The 18,580-nt window shown below is 36.9% G+C and overlaps 2 protein-coding genes across 2 annotated transcripts in view; one reads left to right on the forward strand and one right to left on the reverse strand.

Moving 5' to 3' along the window:
• adam12a (ADAM metallopeptidase domain 12a) overlaps positions 1-9,634 on the forward strand; it is a 130,044-nt gene extending 120,410 nt beyond the window's left edge. Inside the window, exons 18-23 of the mRNA XM_028476005.1 lie at positions 417-525; positions 1,611-1,746; positions 1,996-2,110; positions 3,966-4,217; positions 7,828-7,994; positions 8,935-9,634. Of these exons, the coding sequence (XP_028331806.1) occupies positions 417-525; positions 1,611-1,746; positions 1,996-2,110; positions 3,966-4,217; positions 7,828-7,994; positions 8,935-9,004 (849 nt within the window). The 3' untranslated portion in view covers positions 9,005-9,634. The remainder of the gene's footprint in view (positions 1-416; positions 526-1,610; positions 1,747-1,995; positions 2,111-3,965; positions 4,218-7,827; positions 7,995-8,934) is intronic.
• Positions 9,635-14,193: 4,559 nt separating this feature from the next.
• bccip (BRCA2 and CDKN1A interacting protein) lies at positions 14,194-18,562 on the reverse strand. Its single transcript, XM_028476666.1, has 7 exons — positions 18,374-18,562; positions 17,205-17,279; positions 17,056-17,136; positions 16,888-16,974; positions 15,882-16,069; positions 14,654-14,819; positions 14,194-14,577 (listed from the first exon to the last, which is right to left on the reverse strand). Exons 1-7 carry the CDS (start codon positions 18,533-18,535, stop codon positions 14,407-14,409), a joined length of 930 nt encoding a protein of 309 aa, XP_028332467.1. The 5' UTR covers positions 18,536-18,562; the 3' UTR covers positions 14,194-14,406.
• Positions 18,563-18,580: the final 18 nt, after the last annotated feature.

Genomic DNA, 18,580 nt, shown 5'->3' on the forward strand with positions numbered 1-18,580 from the left:
CCTTTATTTGCCAGTTTAAACTAAATGTTCCTACAAATTGTTCCAATATTGACACTTTGAACCCTTTTCACCACCTTTTCTGTCCGTTTTGGGCCACTCTAATTTGCAACTTTAAACCAATTTCTCCTTTTTTAAAACCCCATTTCACCACCAAGGATTTACATCTTTAACATGACTATATACTATGGCGTAAAAAATAATAATAATAATAAACTTCCTGGATAACAGTGAATGTTATTCAGATTAATATATACTGTAAATGTGTTTATCACAGAACAAGTTTTCCTTTTTTCCTCTATTAATTTATGGTTATGTTAGAAAAGATCATTGTTTGTTGTGGGGAAAATGGAGCTTCCTCTGAATCATGTTCAGCTTTATACCCTGCCTTCTGAATTAGCATTTTTATTGTCTCGTAGGTGTGCAACAATAACAAAAATTGCCACTGCGAGGCTCACTGGGCTCCTCCTTTCTGCGACAAGACTGGTTTCGGAGGCAGCGTTGACAGTGGACCCATCAGACTAGCAGGTATGTCACTGACAATGACTTTAGATGTCATCAAAGCTCTCGTATTTCAATTCTTGGACGTTTGAACATGAAAATTCTACTAGAAAATCAAAGAAGGTGCCATTACATCGTCAATTATCCATGTTCAATTACAACTCAATTATGATTACGTCCCCCACGAAAGTCAATTACATTACATTCTCAATGGCTAAAGTCCGAATTCAATTAATCTCAATTACTGAGCCTAAAATAAATAACTCCATAAAACGTAATGTTCCTCTTGTGTTAGCTTTTTGTTAGCATCTCTTATGGTAAGAGTCAGTTTTGACCCATAACTTAAATCAGAAGTAAAATGCACAAACAAAAACATTATTTATCTTCAAATGTATTTCTTATCTGTTGGTTTCCTTGTTAGGCTTCCTAATCAATGAAAATATTGGTATTAATGTTCTTAGTGTGGGAGTCTGAGCCTGTTTTCTGTCAGTATACCCCTAGGGTTTTTTTCCCCAAATATTAAAATGGTCTCAACAGTAAAAAAAAAAAAGCCAAATATTTTTACATTTTTATGCCTTACTATATATATATTTTAATGCTTTACCAGATTTTCACTGATATTTGAACTCGTTTTTAGGGTCTTGTGATGGCAAATCCAAATGTTTCCATTTTTATCCCTTGGCACAGACACTTTTTCTAGAATTTCCATGCCAATTACAATTACAAAGTCAATTATCTGAGCTGAGAAAGAAACAAATAAAAAGAATAAAAAACACTTTACTCGGAAAGAAAGAAAAACATACATAATTAAGTAAAAGACTGTTAATAAAATAATGTGCTCACTTCACGGTAGAAAACTATAAAATGACATAAATAATAGTGATAATACAAATGTACAAATTTAATACAGACATGTACAACAATCAAAGCTGTCAGGTTACAGTGATGAATTATAGTTAATGATCAATTACGCAATTGCAATTAGAATCGACCCCAACCCTGCTGTATTGAGTCGTGACAGTGATGCATTTCTAAGCCGAGAAGCACAGTGTTAAAGATGAAATATTAGCGTTTCATAATTGTACAAAATAACGTTATTTCTTTGTGGTCAGATGGGAAGAATCTCACCGTGGGCATCCTCGTAGTACTGATCACTGTGATGGGAGTGGCTTTGATCGTCTGCATTAAGAAGAAAACGGTGCTGGGAGTTCTTTTCACCAGTAAAAAGAACCCGATTGAAAAGCTCAGGTGTGCAAACCGACTGCGATAATGAACTCATTTGTTTCCGTTTCATTCCGACGGGTTTATACACATTATACATAAATGAGTGACAGATGCTTTTTTTTGTTGGTGGAAAAACAATTGGTCACAGGTGGAAAACAGTTACCGTGCGATGGATTTAGATTCCATCGTGTAAAGCATATTATTTCTGTCGCTGATTGACATTGATGTAATGAAGTGTTAAAGCTGAGATTTGTGATTAATCTCACGTTTCAGATCAGTGAGCGCAGCAGTCGGAGGATCATCCGCTCCGTCCCAGCCTCCCACTGTGAGCACGTCGTCTCCATCCAGACCGGCCCCCCCTGTGCCACACGCCGCCACCATCTTCAAGGTCACTATTAGATCTCACACTCACACCTATCTACAGTGGACAGGCTCATTAAAAACACATCTTATAGAACAGCGTTTCTCAAATGGGGGTGCGCATTGGCACTAAAGGGGGTACTTGAGAGAGAGGAAAATTAACAAATGAAAGCATTTCAAATGTGTAGTTTCATAGTGTTTATTTTTAGTTAAAAAATTATAATCAGACTGAATATTACCAACAATTCACAAAACGACAACAAAAACACACAAAATAGGGGAAAAATATACAGAATAATAAAAAAACAGACAACAAAATACACAAAATGACAACAAAGACACACAAAAATGCACAAGATCAGTACAAAATACACAAAAATAACAGAGAAACATGCAAAACGACATAAGAAACAACCAAACGACAACAAAAACACACACACAGAGCTAGAATGATTTAAATAATACCAGCACACAAAAATGACAACAAAAACAAAACAAAACAAATAATTAAGGGAAAAATATACTGAATAATAAAAAGAACAGACAAACAAGAAAATACACAATGAACACCATGAAATGGGATTTTAAAAAACAACAGAAATTGGTTCAAATTTGCAAATTCTGGGTAATGGAATTTTAAGATTTTGGGAAATTTTGTTTAAACTGGCAAATAATGGGCATCACAAAATGTGAATGTGGTTAAATTGGCAAAAAATACACAGTTAAAAGTGATATTGGGTCACTTAGGTATAGGAAAAGTGCCGAAAATGCATTGAAATGTAACGTAGAAGTAGCAGAAATTGGAGTAATGTAGCAAAAATGCATCAAAAGAAGCAGAAAATATGGCAAGAAAAAGTGATTAAAATTAGTCAAAATATGGCAACTTTGGTGTAGTTGCTGAAAAAGGGTCAATAATGAAAATATGCAAAAATGGGCTGAAATTGTACAGAGAATATTCTTAGTTTCTTGAAGGCATCTTTGGGGTCCTGACCCTAAGGTTGAGAACCTCTGATATAGAGGATAGAATATTGGAATCAAGCAGCAACAGATGATGGGCACCGTAACGTTCTGCTGCAGACGTTCAGCGAATCATTTCTGCAGGATTGACATGTTGTTTTTGTACCAATGGCAGCTCCTTGTTCAAATCCAATTAAATCATCCCCGCTTATGTGGACATGTAGAGGAGGTGGTGATAATGGAGACTGTGGCATGTGCAGTAACTTCTCAATGCTCTAATACATTTCTTGCCATTAACAGTTGCCAGTTAGGAGATGAATTGATTTATTTGCACGTTTAGCACATGAGGAATAGCAACGCTGCTGCTGCTGCGTGCTTGACACCTAAAGTCGTCCTTCTGCTAATAATTGCAAGACAGGGAAATGCATTTATCCTGTAATAGCATACGTGCACGCATGGCCACATGCATTAGCTCCTTCATTACACGGCTGTAATGGAGAGTGACACGGGATTGAGTTTGCGTGGCTGAAGGATAAGTAAAGCTGTGTCTGAGGAGACGTTGGCATGGCAAGGGTGACACATTGTTGCAATTACGTTTTCAATTACCCATGTTCAATTACAATTCAATTACGATTACAGTGACCAGCATTTTTTTTCCAATTACAATAATTTTTTTGATTCTCTGAAAGTCAATTACAAATAGGTTCTCAATTACTAAAGTTTAATCACAATTACAGTTGAATGCACTACACACTAATTATGATGTTAGTTTGATATTTACAACACAACCTAATCTATTGTAACTTAATAAAATGTAGTAGATGAAAACCATTTTTAGTCAACAACAATCACAAGGGTTTTGATTGACATATCTGAGCTGATTATGTTTCTAAAGATTTCTAGACCTGACTGTAGTCTTTCTGCAGCCTCCTCACTGGGGTTCAGAGCCGGCCCCCCCACCAGCCCACCTGCACACCACCAGCCTACGCAGACTGCCCCAGTGCCCTCCAGTTCACCTCAGCCACCCGCTCCCCGTGACCGTCACCCTGTCCCTCTCCCCTGGCCCCCGACCACCAGTGCCTCCGCCTCACCGAGCCCCCGCGCCTCACATCCCCGTCGCACCCCGAGGCACGTCGTTCCGCAGCGCCCCACATCACAACTCCTGCAGAATGGTTATGGTGAGTCACTGTCCTGCCCCCTCAGTGGGAAACCTTTCATTCACTCATGTTACTTTACTCCACATGTATTACCCTAAAGATTTGGCTTTCAGGTTGGTGTTTACATGGCAATGGTTTTCATGCTTCTTTGTTAAAAAAAATAGCTAATTTAAAGGCACACCACGGACTTTTTGACCTCAAGAGTTGACCCATATGAGTTATTTTAAATGATTCCTCAGGCCAATATACACCGCTTGACAGTATCAATGCTCCAAGCGGGGCTTCCCTTTTCAAATCCTAGCCATGTACAGTAAGTTTGGAGAGACAGACCGTCTTTGGCCAGGTCATGTGACCTGGAGAATGCCTGGGAAACGTATCACTTTACGGCAGTCACGTGACCACAGGCTCGGATAAACTCATTGGGCTAAAGCTGTTGCTACAATTTTTCCGCTTGTTCGACTCCTGGTCATGGCCGAGGCAAGCAAAAAGTTTAAAACTGCTTCTGAGGAGGCTAAAAAGAGCCGCCTTGCGCCGGACACCGCCCCGCGTACACCAGGTCCCCTGTCCGCCCCGACTCCAGCCGCCATTCAGACCCCAGGCGAAGGGGGAAGATGATGGCGGCGAGGCCAGGGAGTAGGGGGGGAGCACCACTGACGCGGCGAGGAGGGCTGAGCGCTGGGTCTTTGGCGGCAGGGAGAGGAGGGCGTTGGCGTCTGCTCCTCCAGCCTCAGCGCGAGCCCAGACCGAGCGACCCAACCCTTAGAGCCAATCCTTATTCTGAAGTTACAGGTCAACTACGGTCTGCGTACACAATCAAAAGACAAGGGAGGCTGACCCGACTGACAGGATTTGTTTGCTGATTTTTGCGACAGTGCTGCAGTGCTTGTGGCCACTAGGGGTGCTTGACGTGAAAGTTACAGGTCTAGCGCCCCTAGTGGCCAAAAGTTACACCGTGTGCCTTTAAGTAAAATATCATCCAAATCATGAAATTGGTAACAAAAAAAGGGAAACATTTAAATTAGACAACAAGATGATTTTTATTATTTTTTGATTGAATAATATAAACACATATGTACTTCCCATAATATGGCCCAAATACTACTACTACTAATTACTTTAATGAAAAAACAACAATAACATTTTCAAAGAAACAAGTGTTCAAATGCAATTAGTTGGGTCTCAATTTTTTTTTTTTGCATTTGAACACTTTTTTTTTTGATTGAAAATATTCGTTTTTGATTGAAGTAAACTTGTTTTTGAATTAAAAGGGTTTTTTGATTGAATTTTTTTTTTTTTTATTGAATAATAAAGACACAAATGTATCTCCATAGATTTTTTATTTATTTTTTTTATGTTTTAAGCGGGTTTTTTTTTTTTTTTGCAAAATAGTCAAACAATTTCCACTTTCCTTAGTTTGTTTTATTAAACAATGGCTTTAGAAATTACTATATTTGCATACTTCCTGGTCATTTTCCCAGCACATACCCAAGAACTGTCCTACGCTACAATGAAAGTACAACTTTACAATGATTAAATTGTTGCATTGGTTGCTCATTAGTTTCATTTATCAATAGTATAGAAACGTAGATGTAGAATTGGTTGTGTTGGCTTTTCTGTTCCTGTCCTCGCCCTGTCCAGGTTGCTCTGAGTAAGACTCCCTGGACTGGACAAATGGTTATTGTTGATAGTATTGATTATATATCTCATCTTAGTGATAAAATGTTTTAATATAGTTGCAACAACCATTTATTGGTCAACAAATGTTCTTCCAGGGTCACAAAGGGCTGACGCGTAAACACCAAATGACTAATAATGTAATAAAGACAACGATGCAGTGTAAATGATAACATTGTTGGGATAATGCGAGGCAACATATCACGATGGAGAAAATGTATAAAAGTCTAGCACACTATAAAGGACGCCAGGTTTGTTATTTGTCTCAATTCCACTTAGAATGTTGGTTCTTTGCAGCAGGCGACATGCAACAGCTCTTGGCAGTGTTTGGCTTCAGAAAAGTGGAACTGCTAATTTTGTTGTGTTTAATGTCAGAGTGATCGTTGTTGCTAGCACACCTCAGTAACTGCTGTTTGGTCAAGCTCCATGACTGCTGTGTAAAGCACTGTACTAATGTAGAGTTAAAGGTTATTTACCTTACACTATTTCCTCTTTCTACTTCTTAAAATAATCTAAAAGTGTAATGATTTTAATAAAGACACAAAAGACAAAGACATTGAGCAAGTTCCTACATTTAGTCACTGGTGCATAATTGACGAGTCGTTGTAGCCTTTGTAGCTAAGTAGCTAATCATTAGTGGAGAGTTAGGTTATTTATCTTACAATATTTCCTCTTTCTTCTTCTTAAAATAATCTAAAAGTGTAATGATTTTAATAAAGACACAAAAGACAAAGACATTTAGCAAGTTCCTACATTTAGTCACTGGTGCATAATTGATGAGTCATTGTAGCCTTTGTAAATAAGTAGCTAATCATTAGTGGAGAGTTAGGTTATTTATCTTACAATATTTCTTCTTTCTTCTTCTTAAAATAATCTAATAAACTCTAACAAGTGTAATGTTTTTAATAAATGCACCAAAGACAAAGACATTTGGCCACTGTAACTATGATATGTTCCGTTTGAGTACTTGATGAGTCATTGTAGCAGAAGTAGCCCTTGTAGCTAATAATTATTGCAGAGTTAAAGGCTATTTACCACTGGCCTAAAACTATGATATGTTCTGTTTGCATACTTGATGAGTCATTGTAGCAAAAGTAGCCTTTGTAGCTAATCATTAGCAGGTTCCTTTGACAATAATCCAGCTAGCAAAAATATTTGCGATAATGTTATCCTCAAACATGGCAATTAGCATATTAGCTTTTACCAACCGTGTTCAGTGCTGGTTCTCCACCTCGAGCTAAAGAGATTTTGAAGATAACTTCTAACGTGAATTTTGAGAGAAAATTAATTGCTGTTGATAAATATTGCTAACAGCTAAAGGCATATATTTTAGCAGCTCATTCTTATCTTTTACCTCTGGGGTTATGGTGGTATTTTAAACCAAATCATTGCTTTTAAACATATTTTACACACATGCACACACATAGACAGGAGTGGCCCAAAGGTATGAGAAGCAGACTTGCGGGTAAAAAGTTGATAGCTTGAATCCATCAGTTATCTGTAGGTCAAAAGCACTCTTGCTCCTCAGGGATGGGTTAAATGTGAAGACTGAAGTTGTCCAGATATAATTTACATTCATTTGATATCCTAGGTTGTCTAGTCTGAGAGCCATGTGACTGTTATTGTTTTTGCTAACATGTGGTTTTCTAATTTTCCAGACGTATATATTCGCTGTATTAAATATGTGCCATTCTATGCAGCCTTATTTCCATGACTGAATTAGGTTCCAGCCGCTTTCTGTTGTTTCTGGAACTTTCCCTTCAGCCCTGAAGAATGAGATGAGGTGAACGAGACCAAATGACGAATAGGAAGTAGCCTTTGCATTGACCTTCGTTTCTAGAGGAGATTAAAAACACATGATGGTTCATGTCAGTGCAGAAGTCAGTCCCTGACCGCCACCTAGTGGAAACACTCACTAATCTAACCATGCTTGTTCTTGTTCTTTTTTTTCTAACAGGAGCTTGAGAAGCCCACTCCTCCACAGAAACCTCTCCCTGCTGATCCCAGAAGTTCCCGTCTAGTGCGGAGTCCATCTGCCACGCAGGGCCACAGACCGGCTGTTTGTGATCCTGTGCCAGTATCTGGTGTGCCCAGACCTGTTCGCCCTTTCAAACACATCACCAGGTGACCTCAACATTTATACCTCAGTATAGGGCTGGGCCTTTACATCTATACCTCAGTATAGGGCTGGGCCTCAACATCTATACCTCAGTATAGGGCTGGGCCTTAACATCTATACCTCAGTATAGGGCTGGGCCTCAACATCTATACCTCAGTATAGGGCTGGGCGATATGGACCAAAACTCATATCTCAATATTTTTTCTGAAAATGACGATATACGATATAAATCGTGATAATTTACATTCAAATGAAGTGTGACCACAAAGACAATTGTGGGTTAAATTTGGGCCTCTTTTAGCTTTTTTTTTGTAGTGTGGCTTGTTTGGAACAGTTTTTCTCAAACTTTTTTTTTGGCTCAAGTCCCCCTTTTCTCTTAGTATTAGTTTTTGATCATGTTTGAGCTCAGATTTATTTTAATTGAACTAGATTTATATTTCACAAAGTGAAAGTATGAAAATACAGTTGTTTAAGATTGTGTTGTTTTAATAATAATAAAAAAGAACAGCTTCAAATTTTCAAAAATCTGTTGGAATTTTTCAGAAATTTCAGCCAAACCCAAGGTTGAAAAACCTTGATGTGGTGGCTCCTGAATAGATTTAATTCTATAGTTTTTATCATTTCTGGTCATTTCAAGCCTGGGGTGGGACCAACTCTCTCTTTCTCAAGTATCCACTGTAGCGCCATCGCGTATCCCAAGGGGTACATGTACCCCCATTTGAGGAACACTGGTTTGAGAAAAGGTTCAACTGTGCTTTTCTTGCTATTCTGAGAAGTAGTGAAAGCAGCGAATCTTAAAACAAGTATTTTGATACAAAATAAACAATTCAGAAACATCTTTGTACTTTTTTATATCTTGAATCGCGATATATCGCCCAGCCCTACCTCAGTATCAGCACCAAAACTGTGTTGCTCAGTCATAAATATCCCATTTCTCTCTTCCAGATCGAGTCCCAATCATCCTCCAACACTACCAAAGCCTTGCATTATTGCCAACGCTAAATACAGCAACTGAGACTTTGGTCTGAAGGGACATTGTCGTGGTGAGACATATGAAATTTTTTGCACTATGAAAACCTTAAGGAAAAAAAAAGGACAGCCTCTTTGGGTTTTGAATCAGCAGATCTGCCTGGTCCCTTTGGTGCTCTGCCTCTAAACGGTGCTACGAGTCTGAGCTCAGGTACATGTAAAGTATTTATATTCTGTATTTATTGCCACAGGGTGCACTGTGCCAGACACTTTTAATACATGGTAGCAACTAGCAACTTTTTCATTAGTTGTTTACTTTGGGGGTTTTTTTCCTAAACTGATTTTAATGAGGGAGAGTGACTGGAGAGTAAATTAATGACAATTTGTGAAATGTTTTTTAATGAAGGGATGCTTTTTACCATGGGAAGGACTATTGTGCAATTCAAAGAGGAGGTGTTGTAGATAATATCTGTACATCAATTGGATGTTGGTTTATCTGGAGCTTTCAAGACCCAAGGAAATCATCATTCTTCTGAAGAAAAAACAACTTTTCGGAAACATCCCGAACGTCATGTGTTAGGGATGTAACGATTCACTCAACTCCCGATACGATTCGATTCACGATACTGGGTTCACGATACGATTCTCTCACGATTTTTTTATTTACAAAATGGGACTGTAGACAAATTTTTTTTTTGGGAAAAAACTAGAAAATACTGTATTATTTTCCTTTTATTTTTCATTGTCAAAAGAATTCCTTGATAAACTATTCAAGACAATGCAATTTAACTAAAAATAAATCTTGAATTAAATAAATAAAGGAATAATACAAATGAAAATGAAGCCTATTAATTTAAATTCTGGTTCTATAGTAAACAATGCAAAACTGCATAATAGTTCTTTTTCTTTTTAAAAGTGCAACTGAAAATGTATTTTGTGCCTTAACAATTGGACTTTAAAAAAAAAAACAGTCATTGTACTATATTTACGTCAGATATTTGTTTGGACCAGCAGAGGGCGCTGGTAACCCAGTGGTCGGTCGGCATGCAGATATTCTTGCAGTGAAGAAGAGATGCTATGCTAGCAGACAGAATAATAGAAAAACGTGACTTTTACAGATATTCAAGTAATATTACAGATATTCTTTCTGTGCTAAAGGGGTAATTAATCATTTATTAACATATTTAAGAGTAGAAGGCAGCCAGAAAGAAAGTATTAGCAGACTCCGCCCACCGCCAACACTTCCTCTGCTGGTTAAAAAAAGTACTGCGATTCAATTGTCAGAAAATCGATATCAACCGTGATACCTATGAATCGATTTTTAACTGCCTTACGATTAATCGTTACATCCCTATCATGTGTGCATTCATTATTTCACTCTACGTTCGGTATTTCACTCTACGTTCGGTATTTCACTCTACGTTCGGAATTTCACTCTACGTTCGGTACTTTACTCTACGTTCGGTACTTTACTCTACGTTCGGTATTTTACTCTACGTTCGGTATTTTACTCTACGTTCGGTATTTCACTCTACGTTCGGTACTTTACTCTACGTTCGGTATTTTACTCTACGTTCGGTATTTCACTCTACGTTCGGTATTTTACTCTATTTTAAATCATTAGTCTTGGAGCACATTTTTAAAGCTGTTTTGCAAACAGAAACGAATCAGTCGGATATTGCTTTATTCAACGTGAATTCTTAATGCCAACAAAACAAATACTGTGAGGAAGCAACAACCTGCTCCAAAATCATAAATACACTGAGCATAATAATAATTCGCTATACGTCGCGGACTTGTGCTATGAACCAATATTTAACCAATTTCTTATTTCTTCGGGGGGTTTGTCACACTTAAATGTTTTAGATCATCAAGCTTATGTAAATACCAGTTGTTGAAACAGACTAATCTGCAAATGCGATTTAAAAAAAAAAGGAATTAAGTCCAAAGGTTTTGGCGAACATGCATCTATGCTTCATCTTTATAAGTTCTGAAAGTATTTTAAGTGAGAAAGTGACCAAGTAGAATATCAACATGTGGTCATTTGAATAACACGTCATGCCGACATTTCAGAGATGTTCGGAGAATCGCCATCGTACAACTGACTAAACTTCGAGTTAACTTCAAAACAAGAGCCCTATTTACAAAAGCATTAAACTAATGGAAGACAAGAAAAGATGCTTTTATTTTGAAAAAAGAATGTTTGATTATTAGCTTGAAGCCGGACCCAGGATCATTTTACATTCCGCTCACAATGCATCATGGGGCGGTTGAGTATGGCTTAAGAAATGCCCAAATATAGTATTAATTTGGGTATTTCTCACATACTCAATCTTTTCATACTATCTAATGTGAACGCACTACATACTCATTTGACGTCAAACTTAGTATGAGTAGTACGCTAGTACGACATTTACAACACAGCCACAGTCTATATCCAAAGAACAATATGCTATGCTAACTAGCTACTCAATATTCACAATAGCTCTCTATCTCTCTCAATCCCACCAACTCGCCACAGATTATAGAGTCGGCAAGTGCTAGTTTTTATCGGAGGGGCGGGGCAAACAGTGCCACTAAATTACATTGGCCTCCATTCTTAGCTAATAGAAAAATTTCATTTTTTTAACAGGTGGGTTTCAACCCATAGAGGGCGTTACTCATACATTTTTAGGCCGGGCTACGGGACTCAAACCTCCACTCACTTTGTTGTTGTTGTGTACACTAGTTAAAATTGCTACTCTAATTGCTAACTATAATCTATGGATGTGTGCGGATCGACGCTCGGAGCCCGATCTTTGATATGGGGCCCAGGGTGGCCCCAAAGGAAAAAAAAAAGTTGATTTCTCATTTATTTGCGAGTCAAATATTACGACTGTTGGCGGTGCCAAATCATTGGCACATACCAGTATACTGTATACAGTAAATGGGGCCCATTCCCCATTGTCACGGAGGCGCCAAGATTTTTGACATAACTACTCCTACGTTAGGTCTTGTTAAATCGGAATGCCGTTAGGTATGAATACTCTGTGAATGAATATGATGAGAGGCTCGAAGCCCTTTTTTTTTGTCTGGGGCCCACCCCCCATTTTTGGTAATTTCCAAATTCATGGGAACATAGTCATGTGATATATCGTTTCATAGGTAATTCAACAGAGATTACGATTATGCCTCGCACAATTCCCTTAGCGGCCCACCCCCCTTATTTAGGCAATTTCCATTAAAGTTGATTCTTCATTTATTTGTGAGTCAAATATTGCGACAGTTGGTAGTACCGAATCATTGACACATGCCAATATATGAATGGAGCGCATTATTCCGTATGTGTCATGGGGATGCCAAGGGGCCCCATTTTTCAAATTACTACTACTCCATTAATGCTCGTTGAATCGGGCTGTAATTTGACATGGATATCCTATGAGTGGATGTTAAGAGCCTCTCGGAGACCTTGGTACCCCAATTTATCGGAACATAGTCATGTGATATATCATTTCAAAGGCAATTCAATGTAGATTACGATTTTACTTTGCACAATTTCATTTATTTTACTTGGTAGAACCGAGTCATTTCACGTAGACGTTCCGCAGGCCTGACCGTAGTTCATCAGAACTTGTTACAAGAAAATTCGTGAAATTTAAATACTTTGACTTAAATGTCAAAGTTGGTGTTTAGTTACTTTTTGAATTATGGTTTTGTTCTTTTTGGGAGAATTCCCCCAATTTTGAACCATGCATCAAAGGTAGGAACAATTGCTGCTCGTCAGACAAAAAGTCAATTTAAGTTACTGTTATCCTGAGACCCAAAGCTTTAGAATTGGTTTTTGTAATTGTTCTAGATTAAAAGCAGTCCATTTTGGTTTTTTCCAATGTTTCTTCTTGTGGAAATCTTTTATCCAACGATCTAAAACATCTGAGTGTGACAAATGAATGAAATATTCGTCTTCAAACCATCACGTATCTCATATACAGTAGTTTTTCATATTTTGACGCATTTAAACTTTCACATATTAGTCGGCTATGGAACGAATGGAGGATATGTTTTCTACTTTTGATACTGCAATTTTCATATGGCTGCACAACTTTTGCATTCTTATTGGTTTGATTTGCTCTGTACTTTGTTAAACGCAGTAATTGTGTCCACTTGTCTGTAATGTTCTCTGTATGTATGTATGTATGTTACAGCTGATCATGTCTTAATGGAGAATGCCTTTTCTTTTTTAAAGAACAATGATTATTTGATAGTGTCTGGTCATTGTATTTTGAACATTCTAACAGTATTAGTAAAAGTGTTTTTTCCACAAAAATGTGTTGAATGTTTTTTTTGTAGTTTTTTAAGTGTTATGGAAAATTAACAAGTTTAAATAGAATTCTGTCTCTTTTTCAAAGCCGTGAAATGTTTAAACCACACTCATCTTTGTATTAGATCCTTTTGGTTCTAATATGACAGAATTATTATCGCATCAATACGTCACCAGTACGGTAAAACTAACAAGCTCTAATTTCCTATTAGTGGGTGAACAACCCAACGCTTGGTGTATCATTAAAGTAAAAAGATCACGTGTCAAATTAAAGGCGCAGGGGCCAAATCCGGCCCTTCAAAGCATCCTATTCGGCCCGCATGGGAAAATGACTGAAAACATGAATCATTTTGTAAATTACCAAATAATTCAGGTGTAAATTGTTGTTGAAAGAACTGTAATTTTTTCCAAAATCCTGCAAAATCTCAGAAAATTAAATACAAATTGATCAAAAACAAAAATGTAAAGGACTTTTAAGCATCTGTCATTTATTGCCTTCCATACTTGGTCTAATTTATAACTGAAAGTACAAACTTGGTCACATTGTTTACATTTATTGGTTATCCCGCCCAAAACCTCCGGCCCACTTGTGATCGAACTGATCCGTATTTGGCTCTTAAACTAAAATTAGTTTTTTTATTTAGACTTAGTTTTTATTTCAAATTCAACAATTTATACAATAACATTCACAATAAAATTTTCTTAAACTGTATCTATGTGTGTAAAAGGATAGGTCCAATAATAAAATAGAATAAACAAAAACAAAGCAGGTATGACTCTAAAATGAGTTTGAAGCCATTGCCGTATTTATACAAAGTTAAAAAAAAATTTAAAAAACGTGGGATTATTGATTTTGAAAAGAAACAAAAAAATTGGCAAACTTTAATAACAATAAAATAAATTGTGAGCACACTACCTTAATCAAAGTCAACACTTTAAAAGGATTGAAATTTCATTTATTTGAAGTAATGTCAAATCAAAGAATAAACATGTTTCTTATTTAAAAAAAACAAAAAAACAACTTGAATATGTTTGGATATCAACAATAAATCTTATATTTTTCCAGAAAATAAAAACCATGACTGCTGGTGCGAAATGTGTAGCATTTCCATGAGGTTTTTCTACCAGTATGTGTTAATTTATTGTAGCCTTTAAACAGTTAAGTATTCCTTAAGTCTGTCCATGATGGCAGGCATTTTATCTGATGGTATCAGCATCACCGTTCTGAACGGCTTCATCGGAACGTCATCAAACGACCACCTGCCACTCAGACAAGAATCCGCCTCCTCCTGGACTGAGTAGTGGAACTTGATGATTGCTTGCTGTAATGAAAAAACAAACACTACGCTTATATAACATTAAGATGGTAAGTGACTGATTTAAATGATCAGGTTTTACCTCGAAGAAGAATTCCTCCTCTGCATTGACAAACTCGTGCTCCTCTTTAGGTTCTCCTCCTCTGGGGACACTCTTTGTTGCCTCTTTACAGGTTTTGCTGATCATCAGGATGTAGTGACACTTCCCACTGGGTTTATTCGTCCTCTGAGCTTCAGATATTTCCTCCCTGCAGGAGAATATTTGTTTTAAATAACTTTCCCATACAGCACAGGTTACCTAAGGCAGTGGTTCTCAACCTTTTCAGCCCAAGACCTCCAAAACAAAGGTACCAGAGGTGGTTGAACGCTGAAGAACAGTCATGTGGAGACATGGCCAGCTATAAGTCAGCAAAAAGATGGTTTTTATCTGAATATTATCCACTGTTATCTAGGAAGTTTATTCATATTTGTGCCATAGTATATAGTTATCTTAAAGATGTAAATCCTTGTTTTAATCAGAAATAAAATGGGTTAAAAGTGACCAAAAAGTGGTGAAATGGGATTTTTAAAACCACAGAAATTAGTTCAAGTTGCAAATTAGAGTGGCCAAAAACAGACAGGTGTCAATATTAGATTACAAGTGACCGAAATGGAGGGAGGGAGGGGTTAAGTAGGAACAATTAGTTTAAACTTTAAAATAATGGGCATGACAAATCGTGAGTGTAGATAAATTGACAAAAATGAGCATGAAATATGGTGAAGAGGTTAAAATGTGACCAAAAATGGTGAAAATGGTAATCAAATGTGACCTTAAAAAACACAAATATCGGTTAAAAGTTGCAGTGGCCAAAAACAGACAAAAAGTAGTAAAATGCGTTCAAAGTGTCAATATTGGTGCATGGCGTGACAAACTGTAAATGTGGTTAAATTGGCAAAAAATAAGCATGAAATATGGTGAAAAGAGGCTGAAAGTGACAATCATGAGTTAACATGTGTGACATTAGGTAGAAAAGTGGTGGAAAGGATTTAAAAGTGCTGAAAATGTCTTGAAAGTGGCAAAAAAAAAAAATGTGCAGAAAAGCCATTGAAATTTGATGGAGAAGTGACAGAAATGAGAGTAATGTAGCAAAAATGCTTTAAAGAGTAAAAAATATGGCAAATTTGGTGTAGTTACAGAAAAAAGGTTTAAAAATAAGCAAAAATGGGCTCAAATTGTTAAAAGAATAAAACATTTCTAGAAGGCATCTGGCGACCCCAAAGGTTGAGAACCCCTGCCTTATGGTAAGTAGTAAAATAAAGTGCTGTCTCACTGTAGCTGTCTGTGTAAAGGCAGAGCGATCTGTGGAGGAACGTTGAGGAAACGCTCACTCAGCAACAAACCCACAGGTTTACTGGTATCACTGAGGATCTGCTCCAGCTGCTTCGTCACACTTTGCCCTGCGTTCTTCTCACACTGATCCACCAGCAGCTCCTTCACCTCCTCCACACACTGGACACCCTGGCCATGACATCACAGACACATTAGTTAAAAACCCTGGGGAGTTAAATCACTGGTGGGGTTGAAACAGGACGGAAAATTCACTTGTATATTTTCATGGCAACATGGTCAATATTCAAAAATATGAACTTTTCATGGGAATTAGTTATTGGAATTAACCAGAAATTGAGTTTTAAATAACCATCATATCCAAACATAAACGTAATAATGCAATTAAAAAAACATTACAACTAGGTTCCCAAAATTCAAGGAAAGTTGATATTTTAAATTTAATGATTTAATTCCAGCAAGCTCATTTGGTCTTTTTTTTATTAAATATGTTAAGGTTTCATTTATTCAGATGACTTTCTTTCAGGAAATTTACTTTGATCTCCTGGCAGTCGAAGCATGTCTGAACATCAAAGGACATTTCCTGAATAAATGAAACCATTGTTTATTATTTTAGATGATTTGTTTGTAAATTATCTGATTTTTTTTCTTCCTGTTAAAGTTTCCAACTTTGAAAATTACTGGAATTTTGCAACCCTAGATGAAATATCATTTTTTTTTTTTAAACTGTTTTATTTTGCATTAAGATTTATTTACCTTTATTAGTTCCAGTTTCTGCAGCAGATTAAAAAAAAAAAAATAGTGCTAATATCTATGCTCAGATATAACACAATTATTTCAAAATGTTCCTTAAATATTTCCAAATGCCAGATCTTAATTCCTGTGGAAATTTACTATAATTGTTCCACCCCTTTCCCGGTCTAATCCCATGATGCAATCGGTGATCTACATCATCACATGACTGATATGGGAGGGATATTAGTGGTTACCTTCCTCTCTGTGAGGTTCAGTATACTGATGAAGCCGAACACCTCGTCAGGATCGTCATCATCACTGTCCTCTGGGACCTCAGCCTGCTGCAGGAAAAGGAAAAACAAAAAATCAAAAAACTCAAATGCAGCACTTTCCATTTGATCTGAGGGACGACCAAAAGTTACCCTGATGACACTTCCAACGTGATTCTGTTGGATGATGATGTCGGTCATCTCAGACGTGTTCACGTGAGCTTTAAGGAAGAGCTACACACACACACACACGCGTTATAAAACACACAACAGACACTGAGCGAGTGATGAAACGCACAAACCTGCTGCAACAGTTTCTTGATGCCGTTAAAGTCGTTGGTTGAAATAGTGTGAGCTTCAAAATCTACCACAACCTCCTGTAGGAGGAATAAAAAGAGAAAATCATTTCATCACTAGGATGAATTAAGTACCTACTTATCAAGGTTATTGTGTATTTCTGTTGTCGTTTTACATGTTATCTTGTCATTCTCAAATATAGGTTTGTTAATGTTCTGTGTTTTTGTTGGTATTTTGTATGTGTATTGTATATATTCTATTTATATTACTGGTATTTTTTTATTTAATTTGTTTTTCTATTTTATTCTTTCTATTTTCTTTTTTAAGGGCTCAACGGAGGAACTTGGAGCCGTTATTTTGTTATGTACAGTACATGTTATGCACAATGACAATTAAAATTTCTAGGACCCTTGATGAGGATTTTTTTTGGGGTATTTGTCTCATTTTTATATATTCCTGTTATTCATTTTTTGGTTTTTTTGTCATCATTTTGTGTGTGTATGGTGTATTTTTGTCATTTTGTGTGTATAGTGTATTTTTGTCATCATTTTGGGTATATTGATTGGCATTTTTTTCATCCATTTTTGTTCAGATTTTATGCATTTTACTTTTTGCATACTTTAGAGACGCTGAAATACTAAACTTCATGTGCCTTCTCTATACTATGAGTGTATAAATAATAATAATCAGTGTACATATTCATTGATTGTAATTTTATCAACAATTAATTTCACGTAATGTAAAATGATGTTTTTATTTTCAGGAAGCACTAGTATAAAAGCGTGAAATTAAGTAAGTGAAATTATAGTAAAAGTTGTTGCGTGGGTATCATAATAAATTATTTACTTATCTAAGCCATTGAAAGTCTAAAAAATAAACATACCCCCTGAATCAAAACACGTTAACTTCTTAAGTTATGCTGCTTAAGGTTTAGCCTGGTGGAAGAAAAACGTATTTCATAGTATCTATTTTTTATAACCTCATTTGTCGTGTGCGCGTGCAAATAACCTAGGTTCTGGTTTCGAGACACTTTGCCAAAATTTCTCTATTTGTTTATTTTTGTTAAACCACAACTAGGAAAGTCGAGCTAACTAGCTGCGTTAGCCTGTCACTAATATGGATGAATGGAGTTACCTAGCTGCTGTAACTAGCTAGTTCCCGATACTGTGTGTACCTCATTAATTTCCTCCTCAGACGCTTCGCTGTCTTCCTCTCCGGAATCCTCTTCTTCTTCCTCTGGACTTTCATCGGAGCTGTTGTCGTTTTCTTGGGGATTTTCACCTAAACCCACCGCTCGACGTTTCGCTGATGAAGCCATGCTGCAAACACAGAGCATGTGTCACTAGAGGGGGCGTGGCGAAGGCTTAAAGTTCATCGGGTG

This window comes from Gouania willdenowi, chromosome 19 (assembly GCF_900634775.1).
Source record: "Gouania willdenowi chromosome 19, fGouWil2.1, whole genome shotgun sequence".
In the NCBI taxonomy this organism is placed as follows: Eukaryota; Metazoa; Chordata; class Actinopteri; order Blenniiformes; family Gobiesocidae; genus Gouania; species Gouania willdenowi.